This window comes from Phalaenopsis equestris, unplaced genomic scaffold (genome assembly GCF_001263595.1).
Source record: "Phalaenopsis equestris unplaced genomic scaffold, ASM126359v1 Scaffold000540, whole genome shotgun sequence".
NCBI classification, from domain to species: Eukaryota; Viridiplantae; Streptophyta; class Magnoliopsida; order Asparagales; family Orchidaceae; genus Phalaenopsis; species Phalaenopsis equestris.
The window spans coordinates 2,050,941-2,068,352 of NW_018164980.1; the positions used below are offsets into that span (position 1 = coordinate 2,050,941).

General features: G+C 31.6%; 1 protein-coding gene across 1 annotated transcript in view; it reads left to right on the forward strand.

The window, feature by feature from the left end:
- LOC110029006 (origin of replication complex subunit 2-like) overlaps nt 1–14,978 on the forward strand; it is a 29,296-nt gene extending 14,318 nt beyond the window's left edge. The window contains 4 exon segments of the mRNA XM_020731102.1: nt 3,882–4,176; nt 5,714–5,958; nt 6,018–6,257; nt 14,692–14,978. Of these exon segments, the coding sequence (XP_020586761.1) occupies nt 3,882–4,176; nt 5,714–5,958; nt 6,018–6,212 (735 nt within the window). The 3' untranslated portion in view covers nt 6,213–6,257; nt 14,692–14,978.
- The last annotated feature ends 2,434 nt before the right edge of the window (nt 14,979–17,412 follow it).

Consider the following 17,412-nt stretch of genomic DNA (forward strand, 5'->3'; position numbering starts at 1 on the left):
GTGGTCACATACTGTTGCGGCCCAATTAAATGAAGAAAAACTATCTACATTCTCAACAAATGAATAGAGCCCAGTGGGTACACTAAAATTGCTGGAATGAAATAATAAATTAGACAACAAAAATTTAATAATAAGTTTATCAAGACTAGCAGATGAACTCTCCAATAGTTCACTCTTTGCCAGCCTTGCATCTACGTCATTGACGGGTTTTTTAGCCCAAGTTGCTGTAGGACCTCTGTTGGGCATGTCAATCAACAAAGCAACTTGGTCTGCATCAAAACTTAGCTCTTTCCCCCCCAATCTGAAAGCCAATCTATTAATATCCCAACAATTCAATACGTGCATAGTTAGGATGTGATCTTGAGGATAGAGGGGCAGATAAAAAAACTGATTAAGTTTCATTTTTTCCAGAGTTGACCAGGTCTCCCGATCAAAAATTGGTCGAACCTTATCCAACACCTCTCTAATTGCTGATGGTCGGTATTTACAATTTATTGACTGTTTATTCATCAACCTATAGGAATAAGATGTATGTTATTAACACTGGAATCACCAAAGAATGTTAGTCATCAATATACAGAAATAAGATACATGTTATTAATACTGTTATCAATACTGGAATACCCTAAAACTAGATAAATAAATAATCTACGAATAACATACGCAGAACCTAAAAATTAACAAAACAATACCTTAAAATATCTCTGGAATAACCTACAAATAACCTATGCATAACCTAAAAATTCATAGAAATAACCTATGAATAACCTGCGCATAAACCTGAAAATAACTTAAAAATAATCCAGGAATAGCCTAGGAATAACCTAAAAATAACTTAAAAATATCATCAAAATCAGCCAGGAATAACCTAGTAATAACCTACTCATAACTTAAAAAAATAACCTACGCATTACTTTAAAATAAAAAAAAAATACACTAAAAATAACGTACAAATAACCTATGAATAACCTGACATAACCTAAAAATACCTTAGGAATAACCTATGAATAACCTGCGCATAAATCTGCAAATAACTTAAAAATAACCCAGGAATAACCTAGGAATAACCTAAAAATAACTTAAAAATATCCTCAAAATCAGCCAGGAATAACCTAGTAATAACCTACTCATAACTTAAAAAAAAACCTACATATTACTTCAGAATTAACAAAACAATACACTAAAAATAACGTTCAAATAACCTACAAATAACCTGATATAACCTAAAAATACCCTAGGAATAATCTATGAATAACTTGCGCATAAACCTGCAAATTTAAAAATAACCCAGGAATAACCTAGGAATAACCTAAAAATAATTTAAAAATATCCTCAAAATCTGTCAGGAATAATCTAATAATAACCTACTCATAACTTAAAAATAACCTACACATCACTTCAAAATTAACAAAATAATATAATAAAAATAACTCAGGAATAACCTGAGAATAAACTAAAAATAACCCACGAGTTAACTCAAAAATAACCCAAGAATAACCTACGAATAACCTGAAAAATAACCTAAAAATAACCGAAAAATAACCCAGGTTTAACCAGCGAATAAGATACGCCTAACTTACAAATAACCTACGAATAATTTAAAAATAACACATGAATAACATGGAATAGCTTCCAATAAGTACTACGTTTAGGAGTAACTCAAGAATAACCCAATAATAATCAAACTAATAACCTAAAAGCAACCTGAGAATAAAATGATGACAAATGCCAGGACAAGTTTTCCACTTCCATGCCCTCCTTCATCATCTTCACCTCCTTTTTCCTCTGCTTCTTTGACTTCATTGGCTGCTCAACCTCTGTCTTCTCAGCCTCTTCTGATACTGTTCTTGAGCTCTCTTCGGCCTGCGCATACTCCGGGTCATCAAACGCCATCGTCTCACAGCTTCGAAGCTAGCGAACGAGGAAAATGTGAAACCCTAACAGAGTGAGCGGCGAAAACGTAGAAGAAAAACCACCGGAGAGTATTTTCGGATCGTCTTCCTCGACATATGCGGGGTACTCGAAGAGACGCGGGCTCGTACATCGGGTCGGGTCGGCCTTCAGCGAATTCTTTTTTTAATTACGTGGACAAGCGAGTCCCACATTTTCTACGTAGCAAAATTTTATTGGTCAGCGTACAATGCGGATCATCAGGTCTCCTGACCGAAAAAGCGCAAGGAGCGGCAGAACTGGGAGAAGGTTCTCAGGATCGCACAGGTAGAGTAGCTCAAAAGCGTAGGCTAGGGAAAATGATTGCGTAGGGAAGATGACAGGCTGAGGATCGCGTAGGGAAGGATCGTGTGGGCTAAGGCCTATGATCGATCATTAAGGGAGGCGCTGCAAGGCGGAGACTAGAGTGGGATCGCGGGAAGGGGTTTGACAGAGCAAATCGATCGTGTGTGGCTTACACATGAGACAGAACAGTGCAAAGGGATCATGTCTTTGTGGCGGAACAACGAAAAGAATCGCTGCAGAGTGGAGGATCAGGTGTCGACAAGGACTATTTGCAGTTTTTTGGTGCAGAGAAGATTGCTGTAGGGAGGTTTGGACAGAGAAGTTGTATGCGAGTATCTCCCGCTGCAAACGCAACAAGTTTTATGCAATTTCAAGAATAATAGGAAGACTACAGATTCAATAAAGTATTTAATTGTATGGCTCTTATACCATGACAACTTATGATAAAATAGACTGAATGTCTTTTTTCTTTAATTTCATTCTAATAAATAATAGTCTATACAATCTATTTTAGGTAGCCTAATAATACATAATAATGTGTACAAGTGTACAATCTATTTTAGATAACTTTAGATAACTTAATAATACGTATTCCCAATCTAAATATTCAGCTATAAGGAAAGAATATGTACAATTAAAATAAGGAATTTAATGCAGCAATTTAAAAAAGGAATTTAATTCAGCAATAAAGAATTAACTATTTTTTAATTTTGCCTAATTTTTAGTTATTCTTGATTGATAACATGGCCCGAGTCATCTGTCGGATGGTTTTGTAGTTGAATGACACCACTAAGAAACGATTAAAATTGGAGCCCTCTGAGAGGGTGATTTGCCGCTAAATGACATTATTATATTACAACCACGACTATGGCATGTATGTTCTCCAATGACATTTTGCCCTTTTAATTTGTAAATTATAGGATATGTCAGATATGACACAAATCTTCTGTAAGTTAAGGTTGACTTCGATTAGCCTTATTAGATAGACATTCACTCCAGGTTTATAAGATTTTTTTGAACGAAATAACTCTTGGTTGTTAATAAGTATCATTTTGTCAAATTGGGTCGAGTATTTTATTGACTAAGTAGGCAGAGACCATGACAACCAGGATAATAGTACTATGAGATCTCAATAAAGTTTCTTATTATTTCCCCTCTCATCCGCTCTAAGCTAAAAATGATAATTTTTATAAATTTTAAATCATAAATTTGTTGCTGCTCTATGCTAAGTTTGAATACTTAGCTTCTAATGACTAGTCTTAATCGAAAGTATTCTACTTTTATTGGGAGGGGTAATTAGCCATAATAGCTTTTGCATATGAGAAACTTTGAACCTAAATCCTAAAGTCCTCACAAAATGAGAGTGGAATCTCTGTGTAGTATCTTATCTACTATCTCTCCTGGCTTATAAAGATTTGACCTAAAATCATACAGAAAACTCGCACGTTACTTGTTCTTTTTTGTAGGAGGCTGGAGTGTTCAAATTTTTACAGTCCACATTGGGCTGAATTTGAACTCTTAATCAAATGCATTGTCTCACATACAACTCAATATGGAATTTGCTCTTCCTGCAGCAGCTGAAATTTTCTTGAATTTTCATTTTCACGTCATTCTTTTGGTTGTCTTAAATGAATGACCCCTTGTAGGTCATGGTTACCATTGCTGAACTTCTCGAGGAGAAACAAAAAGGCAGGCGAAAGGCTTCAACAGGAAACAGGCAAAGAACCCAACAGCAATTTAACACATATCCAATAGATGATCTGTTAATATATCTTAATGATGAAGTAGCGGATGTGAAAGATTCATTTGTAGGTCTTGTGATTCACAATATAGATGGACCTGCCTTGAGGGATTCAGAATCGCAGCAATATCTTGCGCGCTTGGCATGCTGTTTTAATGTTTTTGTCATCGCTTCTATCGACCACGTCAATGCACCTTTGTGTAAGTTTTCTTCTGTTGAAACTCGTCAATTTTTCCTTGCATTGAACATGGCCAATAATGGCTCGTTTGGCTTCCATTTAACATATATTTCTGAACAAAATTTGAATACTCATCGGAAAGTCCTTTTGTTGTAACCATTTGTCTGTAATACTTGGCTCCAAACATGTCGCCTATTTTGCTATGTTTTGAGTTTTTTCTTATGCGGATTACTGAAGTTAACCCTTTCGTTCATGACATCTAAAAGTAATTTTTTAGAGATTATGAACGATTAAATTAATTGAATAGTATTACTGCTAATGAAGAGCGCGTTATCGTAATAGCTGCAGGTTCATGCTTTTTTAATTTATGTTGAACGTCTACAAAATATATAATTATAATTTCTGGGGCTGTTTGTTCGGTGTTATGTTGGGTATACTGTGAAAGGAAAGCAGGACTTGAAAATCGTAGTATTTGGTCGAGAGTATTTTGCCTATACTGTAGAAGTAATGCAGGACTTCTGAAAATTGTAGGATTTGGTCGGAGGAAATAATTAGTGTAAAATTTGAAAGCATTTAGAAATCTTTCTCTAGTTCAATTTTAATGGATTTGAAATTCAGTTGATTTGAGGGAATTTCAAATACGTCCTTCTATAAAAGGTTAGCCATAATCTCTGGCTGCCTCCTGCCGGATGCCGCTGTCATACATCGCCAGCCGCTCCCCATCTGACACCACCATCACCATTGAGTGTTGCAGTTCACCATTTCACGCCACCACCTAGCTTGGAACTGCATTTGCATTGTATTCATCCAAACATAAAAAAACATATAAATTCATGCATTTGTAGTTTCTTGATCTAAACAATTATTTTTGCTTTTTAATTCACTACATTTTTTTAATTATATTTTTTTATTGCATTCCTTTTTCTGCAAAACAAAAAATTCCTCGCAGATGACAAGAATCTGAATTAAATTTCTGCAACTGCATTTTTCTTAAAGCAATATGATGTCTTCATAATATATAGTTTCAATGTTCATTTGTTTTTGAATAATTAAAACACGAGGTATATGCATGCATACCATCCATTTCTTATCATATGTAAGACCGAAACTTTAATTTTTACATTTATACCACCCAAATTTTTCATATCACATCAACAATACCACCCTTTTAACTTTTAGAAAGTGAAATACACCTTTTCATTCATAGGGAAGGTGGCATTTGCGTAAAAATATTGAAGTTTAGTTGTTAGATATGTAAATACATAAGAATTGAATGGTATATATGCAAATCTTCCTTAAAACTTTTGGATGGAAAATTTACTGGGATTGTCATTGTTGAATGAAAATTCTTTCGAAATTACTTTGCTGTAGTACAATTTATTAATTTGCCTTGTTTAACATGCATCGAGTTGTTATTTATTCTGTAATTGGATTGTATATATCAGCTAGTGTAGTGGTGCTGTCCTCGCTATTTTGGAGGATGGAAGCAATTCTATTCATGAAAACCATACACTTTATTACACCGTCCTTTGCTCTAATCCTTCGCAGTTTCATGACAGTATGGGACAAGAAGATGGTTCACACACAGTTCAATTGGTGCTGGCACCATGTTCCCACCTTCACACCTTACAAGGCTGAAGGCGTATTCTTTCCTCTAATACTCACTTCTGGCAGTGCCGTCCAATGTGCACGAACAGCCACAATTGTCTTGCAGAGTTTGACCCCAAATGCACAAAGTGTCTATAAAGTTCTTGCAGAGTATCAGTTAGCTAATGAGAAAGAGGAAGGTAAGCTTCTTCCATCCGTTACCATTATGCAAAATTCTATCATTACATGATTTACACAAGTTATTTCTGTCCTCAGGAATGCGTTAACACTCTTTATACCAAATGTCGTGAACGTTTTCTGGTTAGCAGCCAGGTTACACTCAATTCACACCTTACAGAGTTTAGAGATCATGGATTGGTGAAGACCAGGAAGCACTCTGATGGCCAGGATTGCCTCTATATTCCACTTTCCTCTGAAGCGCTGCAGAAGTTGTTATCAGATTTGGGTTAAATCCATGCTCCTGGAAATGGCTTCTCATCAGTGATTTCTTTCTGGGTACTGAATCTTAACCTTTTTATCATTTAGAGAGCTATTTGATCAAGAGAATTTTTTTGCTTTTCATTCAATATTGTGTTTTTTATTGGTCAATATTAACTTTGTGATAATATCAATAGTAAGCACGAGCACATGGATTTTCCTGAACTAAGCTCCGAAATATCTCTCCATTTTAACCACAAACTTCTATTTATTTGGCTTTGATTTTTTATTCCGTTACTCTGACTTTTAGCTAGCCTTAGGGTAAGAGAATGCATTGTTTCTTAGTGCTGTGTTTTATTTTATTGCCGATTTCTTTGGCAGGTTTAATGCTAATAATATTCTATATGTTGTAGCCTAAGCATTAAGTCATGGAAGCTGTTGCTTTCTAGCTGAAAGAAGTGATTTGTTGTCTTACATTTTTCATTAAAAAAAGAGACATTTACATACATACCAAAGAATTCTGATATATTTTATAGATCTAGCACCCAAACATTTATATTAACATGTATCACTCAAATTTCTAATTTCATATCAAAAATATCATCACTATCGTTTTAATAAGTGAAATACATTTTTTCTTGCATAGACTTATGACACCAAGATAGTTTGTGTAACTATCAGAGTGTTAGATATGTAAATATGATATAGATTGAGGTTTACTACATCAAGACTTCTGTATACATTGAAGAGTTGTGATAGGTAATAACCATTTAACCATTTAAAATAATAGGATTTGGGTATAGTTTGGTAAGCATCTTGCTGAAGGATCCTTTATTGCACAACTTACGGCTTGGTGTGTTGATTTGAATTTTGCCTGATTGGCATGCATTTATTTGCTTATTTATTGTATTACGATAGATTTATTTTGTAAGTGTCAAACGTACAACTAGTAATATATGCTTGTTTGAATTCTCTTATACAAGGTTCATGCTTCAATGCATAAATATACCAACTTAAGCATTGCCACCAGTTATTATATATGTGATATGCTTTTTTTTTCTTTTTGTTTCTTTTTTTGTGTTCATACTCTTTGTTATGATGTGATGTCTTGTTTAATATTTCTCACATATTTTACACTTTTTATTTTATTATTATTTTTTATATTAATGTACTTTTAGCTCTGAAAATCTTTTTATTACAATAACGTACAAACTAAGGTTTTTAATCAAGTATATCGAGATCCTAAGAGTACTTCAAAGTCAAACAAAACCAAGAGATCTCGGGATGATCTAAGTGGCAACGGCCAGGAGCAAATGAAATCCTAAATTTGCATCTTAATACTATTATATTTTTGTTCAGATGTAAAATGGTATATATATAGAATATGTAGAGCGCACAATTTTTTTCTATTTTTCTAGTTTTGTTTAGTAGACACGTTTGGATTAACTTGCATTTTATCCTTGGAGGATTTACATACATGCCAATTAATTCTTATGTATTTACATTTCTAACACTCAAACTACAATTTTTACGTATGTACCACTTTATCTATGCATGAAAAGGGGTATTTAATTTTTTAGAGGTTAAAATGTGGCATTTTTTGGCGTGTTATGAATGATTTCGATAGTATAAATGTAAAAGACAAAATTGTGGTGTTAGGTATTTAAATACATAAGGAAAGGTTGGCTTGTGTGTAAATGCCCCTTTATTCTTTTCTATGCCATCATAATCTCTTATTATATTCAGTTTGATTGATGTCGCTTTTATTTAGTGTTTTGTGTGAATTGTCTAGGATTCGTACTTTTGTGACAGGATCTTAGTATAAAATTTTTTCTATCAACCTTAATGAATTAAATGAACTTAAAAATAATTAAGCAAAAGAATTTTGTTAATATTAAATATAGACTTTTCTATTAGAATAATTAGGAATGAATAATAATTTTTTGTTGATGTTAATCCTTTAGCTTAGCAACAATTATAAGTTTGATCTCCTGAACATCAACACGAGCATCAACACATTACTAGATCTTTCAACAAGATCAAGAGATAAACATACCCACATTACTAAAATTCTTGATGTCTCACATCTAGAATGTGGCTAATGGATTTGATATTTTTCTATGGAATGTATACATCTCAAAACTCTTTTTAGCTAATGGATTTCATTTTTTTTTTCTAGACGCTACTATTTTCTTCTCACTAAGGTTCACTCATATGAGAATGGAATTAAAAATCAAGATTATCTTTAACGACAACTCGTAGACAAGTCGTGTTGTTGCTTTCTTCTCAACAATTTCCCCTCAATCACCCTATATATACCTTTTTTTAAGTACTACAGTCGAAATATAACATGCTTTAGAAAGGAGACTTCAATCCTCAAACAGATCAAGAGTATTCAACTCAATAATGAACTTCATAATATTACTATGGGAGCAAACACAATAACCCAATATCTCATTGTTATCAGGAAATTTGGTGAACAACATTGCAGCCGCTAGTTCCAAGGCCGATATAGAAGATATTACTTTGTATACTCTAAATGGATTATCATTAATCTATCAAGGTTTCAAGTCTGTCATCAGAATAAATTTGAACCCAATAACATTGGATGACTTCTAATTATTACATAATAAAGAATGCAACATGACAAATGAATCAACAAAAATCATCAAACATTCTGTTTTACTGACATATAAAAACAAAGGTGGGTTCCAAAGTCAAGTAAACTTTAACAAGAATTATGTAAATATTAAATATCAAAATAACAACAATATGACAACTAAAATCCAATGTGATATGCCAGATTTGTAAGTTGCAACAAGAAATGTCATTCAGCCACTCAATTTTGGCACCAATCAAATCTCTAGTACAAAGCTATCTCCTCCTGTTAATTTTCTTCTCTCAACACTCAACTTAATGCTTACTCGCAAGAATGGGTGTTGGATACCGTATCAATAGCCCGCCTCACACCTCGTGTGGAAAACTTACAACCAGCTCTTTACAAAGGTTCTGATCAAGTAGAGGTTGGAAATAGTCAAAACAATAAAATCACTCATGTTGGTAATAGTATTCTTCTTACACCTGACAGCAATTAGAAACTCTCTACTCTCTTTAGAGTTTTTAAACTCTCTCAAAATCTTATATTTGTTAATCAACTTATTAATATAACAATTGTCAAATTATATTCAATGCTAACAAATTTATAATTCTAGATTCCACAACTAAGAAAACCCTTCTTACTAAAGCAGCTGATGAAAGACTATATCCCATCACAAACCTCAACACTCTTAGAAGTTTAAATATATGGTATCAACTGTTGGGACATCCTCACAATAAAGTCATCTCTATGATCTCTCACTCTTGCCCTCATCTCAAAATATCTCTCTCTACTTCTTCATGTTATGATTGTTACCAAAACAAAAGTCTTATGTGTGGTTCAACTACTTATTGTATGTTAGAAGTGTTACATGACGACATTTGGGTATCTTTTTTGATCCTTATATTGAAGGATATAAATACTATGCTACTTTCATTGACTTTTTTTCTCATTTTCATTGGTGCATATATTTAAGATATAAATATACAATTGCACTACAGTTTATTTCTTTGCACAAAATGTTAAAAAATCAATTAAAAAAACTTAAAATATTAGAGAACTAATGAAGGAGGAGAATATATGTCCTACTAAATTTCATTTTTATCTATAAAATCATGGTATTAAGCATCAATTCAGTTGCCTGTGTACACCGGAAAATACTGGTATTACTGAAAGAAGATGAAGACCCTTAATAGAAACTACTAGAACTGTTCTCAACATATATAATCTACTAATAAAATTTTGGATGAAAGTTATTCAAACAATTAATTATCTAATAATCAGTCTTCCATCCATCAATACTCAAAATAAATTTTCCTTTCAACTGTTATATGAAACTAAGCATGAATATCAATATCTTATAATCTTTAGTTGTCTTTCTTTTCAGTAGTAACATAATACTCTTCATAAGCTTTCTTCCAAAACCCCACAATGCATATTTTTTGGATACAGTCTACAACATAAAGGATTTAAGTGTTTTGATATTCAAACTAATAAATATTTTTTCTCTAGATATGCAAATTTATTGAAAATGATTTTTCCTATAATCAATCTTCTCAACAGTCCACTACCAAAAACTAATCAGAATACTTTGTTACCACCATCTCTTATCCACTCATCTATTCTCCTCTCTGACACAACTTCCCTTCATACTGTTCAAACATTTATCCTTCCCACTTGATCAACCGATATTATTGAACATTTTAATCTCCCATTATCATCATCACATAACCCCAACACATTCACTTCAAATCCCTCTATTGATATTCCTCACATACAAATGATTTCACCATCTGACCCACTAATGACATTAACACGTAAAATGTTTATCTCACTTTACAACACAAACATCACCTGATAACTAAAGGTCAAACAAGCAATTTAATATTTGCAAAAAATTTTTATCTTCAACACATTCTTAGTTCTTAAGAAGAACCACGTACTTATAATCATGGTGCACAACACTCACATTGGAGATGAACAACGTCTGAAAAGTTAATGGCTTTACAACAACAAGACACATGTGACCTTGTTTCACCTTCTGCAAATGAAAACATTTGGGTGCAAATAGATTTTTAGAACTAAATATCATACCCATGACTTCATATCCAGATACAAAGCAAGATAGTTGCCTGAGGTTTCTTTCAAAAAAAAGGAATAAACTCTCAGAGAACTTTTAGTGCAGTTACAAAATTTCTCACAATCTAGTTGTTTATTGCTTTAGTTGTTACCATAAAATAAAATATTCAACAACTAGACGCCTCTAATACTTTCTTACATGTGAAACTTAGTGATACAGTTTTTATGAAACAATCTCCTGAATTTTCCGATACAAACAATTCTCATCATGCATCTAAACTGAAAAAAGTTATATGTGATCTTAAACAAGCTCCTGGATAATGATACTCAACTTTTTGTAATTTTTTATCTAGTAAAAATTTTATTCCAAATATTGTTGATTAATATCTACTTATTTATAGTCATAATAATATTTGTATTTACTTATGAGTATAAAAAATGATATATTAATCTCTGAGAATTTCATCAGTGTAATCACCGTTTTAAGTCACACACTTAACAATCAGTTTAATTTAAAGTAATTGAGAACTACACATACATTGCACCCAAAAAGATCTTTTTTACACAGAACTTTGTATCTAAATAACTATTATCAAATAAAATTTGTCTTAACACTTTTTTTCATTAACTCTTATAAAACTACAGATGCTTTTATATCCATGAATAATCTAAAAATTATATGGATAAATTATCGACCCCATTCAATATCTTACCGTTACTAGACTTAACATTATATTTACTATAAATTATCTAAGTCAACACATGCACAATCCTACTACTTTTCACTTTCAACACTTAAAAAAGATTTCTCAGATACTTAAAAGACATATCTAACCATTACCTTCATATTATTTCTGATGCTCTTTATTTATGTAATAACATTGATCGAAAATTTGCATATGGTTTTGTATTTATCTTGGATCTAATTTCATCTCATGATTAGCAAAAAAATAGCCCAATCATTTGCCGAAGTTGAATACAAAGTAATTGTTACTACCATAACAGAAATTATTTGACTAAAATAACTTACCAACCAATCGCACCCTTCTATAACACTATATAGTGATTGCATATTTTTCATATTTCTAGCGAATAATTCGATCTTCCATGCTCTTATAAAACATATAGAAGTATATTATCATTTTATTAGAGATCATCTAAAACTCAAACACATATAACTTTAACATCTCATGATCGGGGATCAATATGCACATTCTGACCAAACTTAAGAGAAACGTAAAGGAAGAGAAAAGTGTTACACGAGTCTGGAAAAAATAAGTAATTATTCTTTATTTTATTTTTATATATTTGTTCATTACAAAAGTTCACATAAATAGCCCCATTACATGGCAAAGTTCTAAATAAACATGGGGATAGAAATGTCAGTTTACAATTATCAAATAATAATATTTAAACTCATGATAGGAGATCGACATCCCTAAAACATCTAAGCCCTTCAATTGGCAATAGCGACATCGGTGGAGAGAAAGATCATTAGCTCCTTTTAACCTCCCCTTCATGGTGATGATCTTAACTTGTGATTGTCAACTTGCTTGTAAGATTCTGATGTTGTTTGATTGGTAAAGGTTTTGTCGAAATGTCTACATGTTGATCATCATTCATGAGATATTGAAAATGTATGTGTTTGAGTCATAGCTGATTTCTAATAAAGTGATAATCCACTTCTATGTGTTCTATGCGAGCATGAAAGAGCGGAGTGTGCGTTAAAACTATGACATATGTTATCACTATGTAGTATTGTAGGAGGGGGCAGTCGTTGATTGGTATGTTCTTGTTAGACTTAGCCAAATGATTTCTGTTATGGTAGTAATGGTGTTTTGTATTTAGCTTTTATAGATGATCGGACCAACGTGGGTTGTTTATTTGCTAACCATAAGATGTGATTTGACCCAAGATAGAGACAAAATTAAAATGTGGATTTTCGATAAATGTTGTTCTTGGCCTAGTATGCATCTGCTTATGCATTAATATAAAGAGCACCAAAAATAATAGGAAGGTCATAGTTAGATGTGTCTCTTCCATATCTGATAAATCTTTTTAAGTGTTAAAATTGAGAGTAGTAGAATTGTGCATGTTTTGATTTAGATAATTTACAATGGAGTTAATGCCAAGTCTAGTAATGTTAAGATATTGAAGTGAGTCGATAACTTGTCTGTACAAATTTGGATTCTTCATGCGTATAATAGTGTCTTCAATTTTATAAGAGTTAGTGGAAAGATGTGTTAAGATAGACTTTGTTTGATACATATCTATTTTATGCAAAAAATCATTTAGATATTATGTTTGGTTAAAAAAAGATCCTTTTGACGTGTGTTGTATGTATAAACAGAGAAAGCGTGATATAGTTCTCAATTGCCTTTAAAATAAATTGATTGCTAAGTGTGAATTAAACAGTGTTGGAATTTCCAGTGATTAATATATCATATATATATATATATATATATATATACTGATAAATGGATACAGATGTTATTATGACTATAAATAAGTTGAGAGCTATCAACAATACTAAGAATGAATTTCTAAATATATAAAAAATTACAAAATGTGAAGTATTATTGTCTAAGAGCATGTTTAAGACTTCATATAGCTTTTTCATTTTACATACATGATGAGGATAGTTTGTATCAAAAAATCGAACAGGTTATTTCATAAAAATTGTATCGAGTTTCCCATATAAGAATACATTAGGGATGTCTAGTTGTTGGATCTCCAATTTTTTTTTCTGTAGCAGCCAAAGTAATAAACTGTCGAATTGTGAGAAATTTTGCAATCAGACTAATTTTTTTTTTAGAATATTCCTTGTTATTCAGGAATCTTAGGCAACTAATCTTATTTTGTATATGGCTATAGAGCCATCAGTATGATATTTAGTTCTAAAAGTTCATTTGCATGCACCCAAATATGTTTTGATTTGCAGGATGACAAACAAGATCTCATGCGTCTTGTCGTTGTAAATTCATGAATTCTTCATGTATGGCTTGTCTCTAAAGTGAGTGTTGCACAACTTTATTGTAATTATGTAATTTTTCTTGAGAACTAATAATGTAGTGAAGATAAAAAAATTTTACTGGTCTAGAATTGCCTGTTTGACCTCTAGTTATCATGTGATGTCGTTTTTGTTGCTTTTTGTGTGTATTGAGCCAACTGTTGGGTTAGTGGTGGTTGAATTGTTGATGGTGAAATAGTTTGTATGTGAGCAATATCAATAAAAGGGTTTGAAGTAAATGTGTGGGTTATATGGTAATGATAAAGAGCGATTGAGAGGTTTAGTAAGATGGGTTTATTGGGTGAGAATGGTGAGCAGTATGAAGGGAAGTTGTGTCAGAGAGAAGAGTAGATGTGGGGATAAGAAGAGATGGAGGTAACAAAGTGTTTTGCTTAGAGCAATCAGTAGTGGAATGTTGAGAAGATTGTTTATAGGGGAAATAATTTTGAATAACTTTGGCATGTGTAGAGAAAAAAAGATTTATTATCTTGAATATCAAAACACTTATATCATTTATATTATGGACCATATCCAAAAAATATACATTGTGGGGCTTTCGAAGAAACTTTATGAGTATTATGTTGTTACCATGGAGAACAGAGGCAACCAAATGTTCTAAGGTGCTGATATTTAGGTTTAATTTTGTGTAACAATTGATAGGGATATTTGTTTTGAGAATTGGTTGTGAGAAGTGTTTTTCTTTAGATAATTGACTGTTTGAATAACTTCCTTGCAGAATTTTATTGTTAGATTAGATGTGTTGAGAAGTGTTATAGTAGTTTCTCATATAAATAGCTCCATGTAACTAATATATAAACTCATTACAGGGGATCAACGGACCTAAAACATCTAAGCCCTTCAACAAACAGTAGCGGCAACATTGGAGAGGAATAAAGGAAACAGAGGAGAGTTTAGAGACAGGTAAAGTCTAAACTTGAGAGAGAGACAGAGATCTTGAGCTCTTTTTAATAGTAAATCAGAGTCTCTCTTAGACGTTCTCTTGAGTGTTAAGTATTCATAAGGAGCCTGCGCTTTTAGGAGATTGTTTGTACTCAAATTATTTATTTAATTTGATTTGAAAATCTTTGATGATATATGATCTCACATGAGCATTTTATGCTAGTTTTGATAAATTTATTGATCCTATTTTAGTAGACATTTTCTTCTCTTTTTGTGGAGCCTCTTATATAAGAAAAAAAATATTTACATATCATTTCCCCATTCAACATTCATTGGTTAATCTTTTAAGACTATTATTTATTTATATTTAGTATTATTGCATCCACGCCTTCAATAACATTCTCCTTGATATTAAATCTTCATTATTTTCGATATCTGAGAAGAACATATAAATAAAAATAAAATCAAGATGCTTGAAGTAATTTACTAATTTATCAACTTGTAAATGTTATATGCATGTAAGGTTTATTACCATTTTAGGAATATGCGATTTTAATGAATGAATATTTGCGGAAGATTACTTACGAATAGGGCTATCAAAAAAGCGCGTTGTTTGCGAAAAATTCTTGTTCGGTTCGTCAATGAGTTCATGTTCTGTTCATTCGATAAGTAAATGAGACGAAAGTGAATAATTTTTTTTTTTTGGTTAGTTAAACGAGCTAAACACGAACAATGATGTGTTAATTCGTGTTTGAATCTTTATTCTTGAAAATATAAAATAATTTAAAATAATTATATATAAAAAATTTATGATATTTAAAAAAATTAAATTTTATAAATTATAATATATAATAAATTAATAATAATAATATATTAATATACTATATTAATAATATACTAATATAGATATTATATATTTATATTATATAAGTTATATAATTAATATACTCATCGTTCGCGAATAGTTTGTGTTCGGATCGTTTGTTAAGAAACGAACACAAACATTGACTTCACGAACAATTTTGAACACGAGCTTATTTCAAACAAACTAAATTTCAAACGAATCAAACATGAACACAAGCTCTGCTCATTTGTGTTCGTTGACACCCCCATGTACGAACTTGATTATGAGTTTATACTCCAAAAGCACCAACATCTTCATCTTTTTGTAATAAGATGATTTACTTTTCTGGTGATCTCGAAAGGATTTTGTTGATGAAATCTTTGGGTTTTAGGCATTTCATCTCTAGGGTTGTTATTGATCCATTTTTTTAGCCAAATTAGGTTTGACTTAAATAGTATTGAGTGCGGCTCAAAATTGACTTGTTATATACGATTTCGAGCAAGCTCAGCTCGAAATTGAATCAAGTTTGATACGGCTTAATCAAAACTAGCTAGCTCAGGTTGAATTATATAGATTTGTTTGAGCACCGCCATCTTCATATTCGAATTTTGATTTTGTGCACACCTTTTTTTTCAAGATTATTATTTAGGTATTAATTTTTTTTAGATCTTGAGCTTATTTTTTGACAATTACAACCTCAAACAAGTCTCTATAATAAATATTGAATATAATTGGGGAGTCTAATGTAAATATTTTTAAAGAAATTTTACCTGGATCGGCGCAGTAGCCGTAGAGGCATTTGAAATCCCAATTTAGCATAATTTATTTTCAAGATGACCAACTTATATATCCTAAAACAGAAAGCAATTGATGTGTCATCTGAACATCATGCAATCAAGATGAATGTATATGCAATTTTTAATTTTGAAAATTTTCCCAAGTAAAGTCAAACACAGCAAGCATAATGACATCAAAATTGATATGATCTGCATCCAAATAAACATGAATCAAGTAAATGAAATGTAGTTGAAAAGTTTAGGATATTAATTGAAGAGTCAAACAATCGTTGAATCTTACATGTTTATACTTAAATCAAACATCTTGACAATGAGGTTTTTAAATGATGAATGAATTGTGTTTTTGGCTAAAATAACTAAAATGTCACTTACAAAAATTGCAAGTGGATCTTCATGTTCTATATGAAGAAAATCTAAACTTAAAATTGAAATGAGCATTGAGATTTAAATAGTTCTAGAACTCTACTCAGCAACTGCTGCGAGCAATCAATATTGACTGATTATCGTTGCCCAACTAATTTCATGTGTTAAGTATGTGAATACATAAAACTTCATGTGTTAAGCATGTAAATACATAAGACTTAGAAGGTATTTGGGAGACCGTGAGTCCTTGACCTTACACACAAAACATATAATATTTTTCCATTGCAATGATATATCAAAAATAAAAATGAAAGTTTCAAAAATCATTTGACAACCGATTTCAAGATTATATGTCCAAATGGATTGAAGCTGTTGCTGTACCTAATGATAATAACAACTCTAGAGATAAAAAAAAAAAAAAAAGATATTACGCATATATACTGAAGGATCTTCAATATATAAAACAAGCTATATCAATAACTGCAGCAAACATATTACTTCGCCAACTTCAGTTTATCATGAAACAAAAAAAAAAATTTGCGCAATTAAAACATTCAAGGCCTATAATTAGGGTTTAAAATGACAAATAGAAATTAAGAATTCTATAAACTTGTAAATATTGATATTCACAAATTGACCACCTA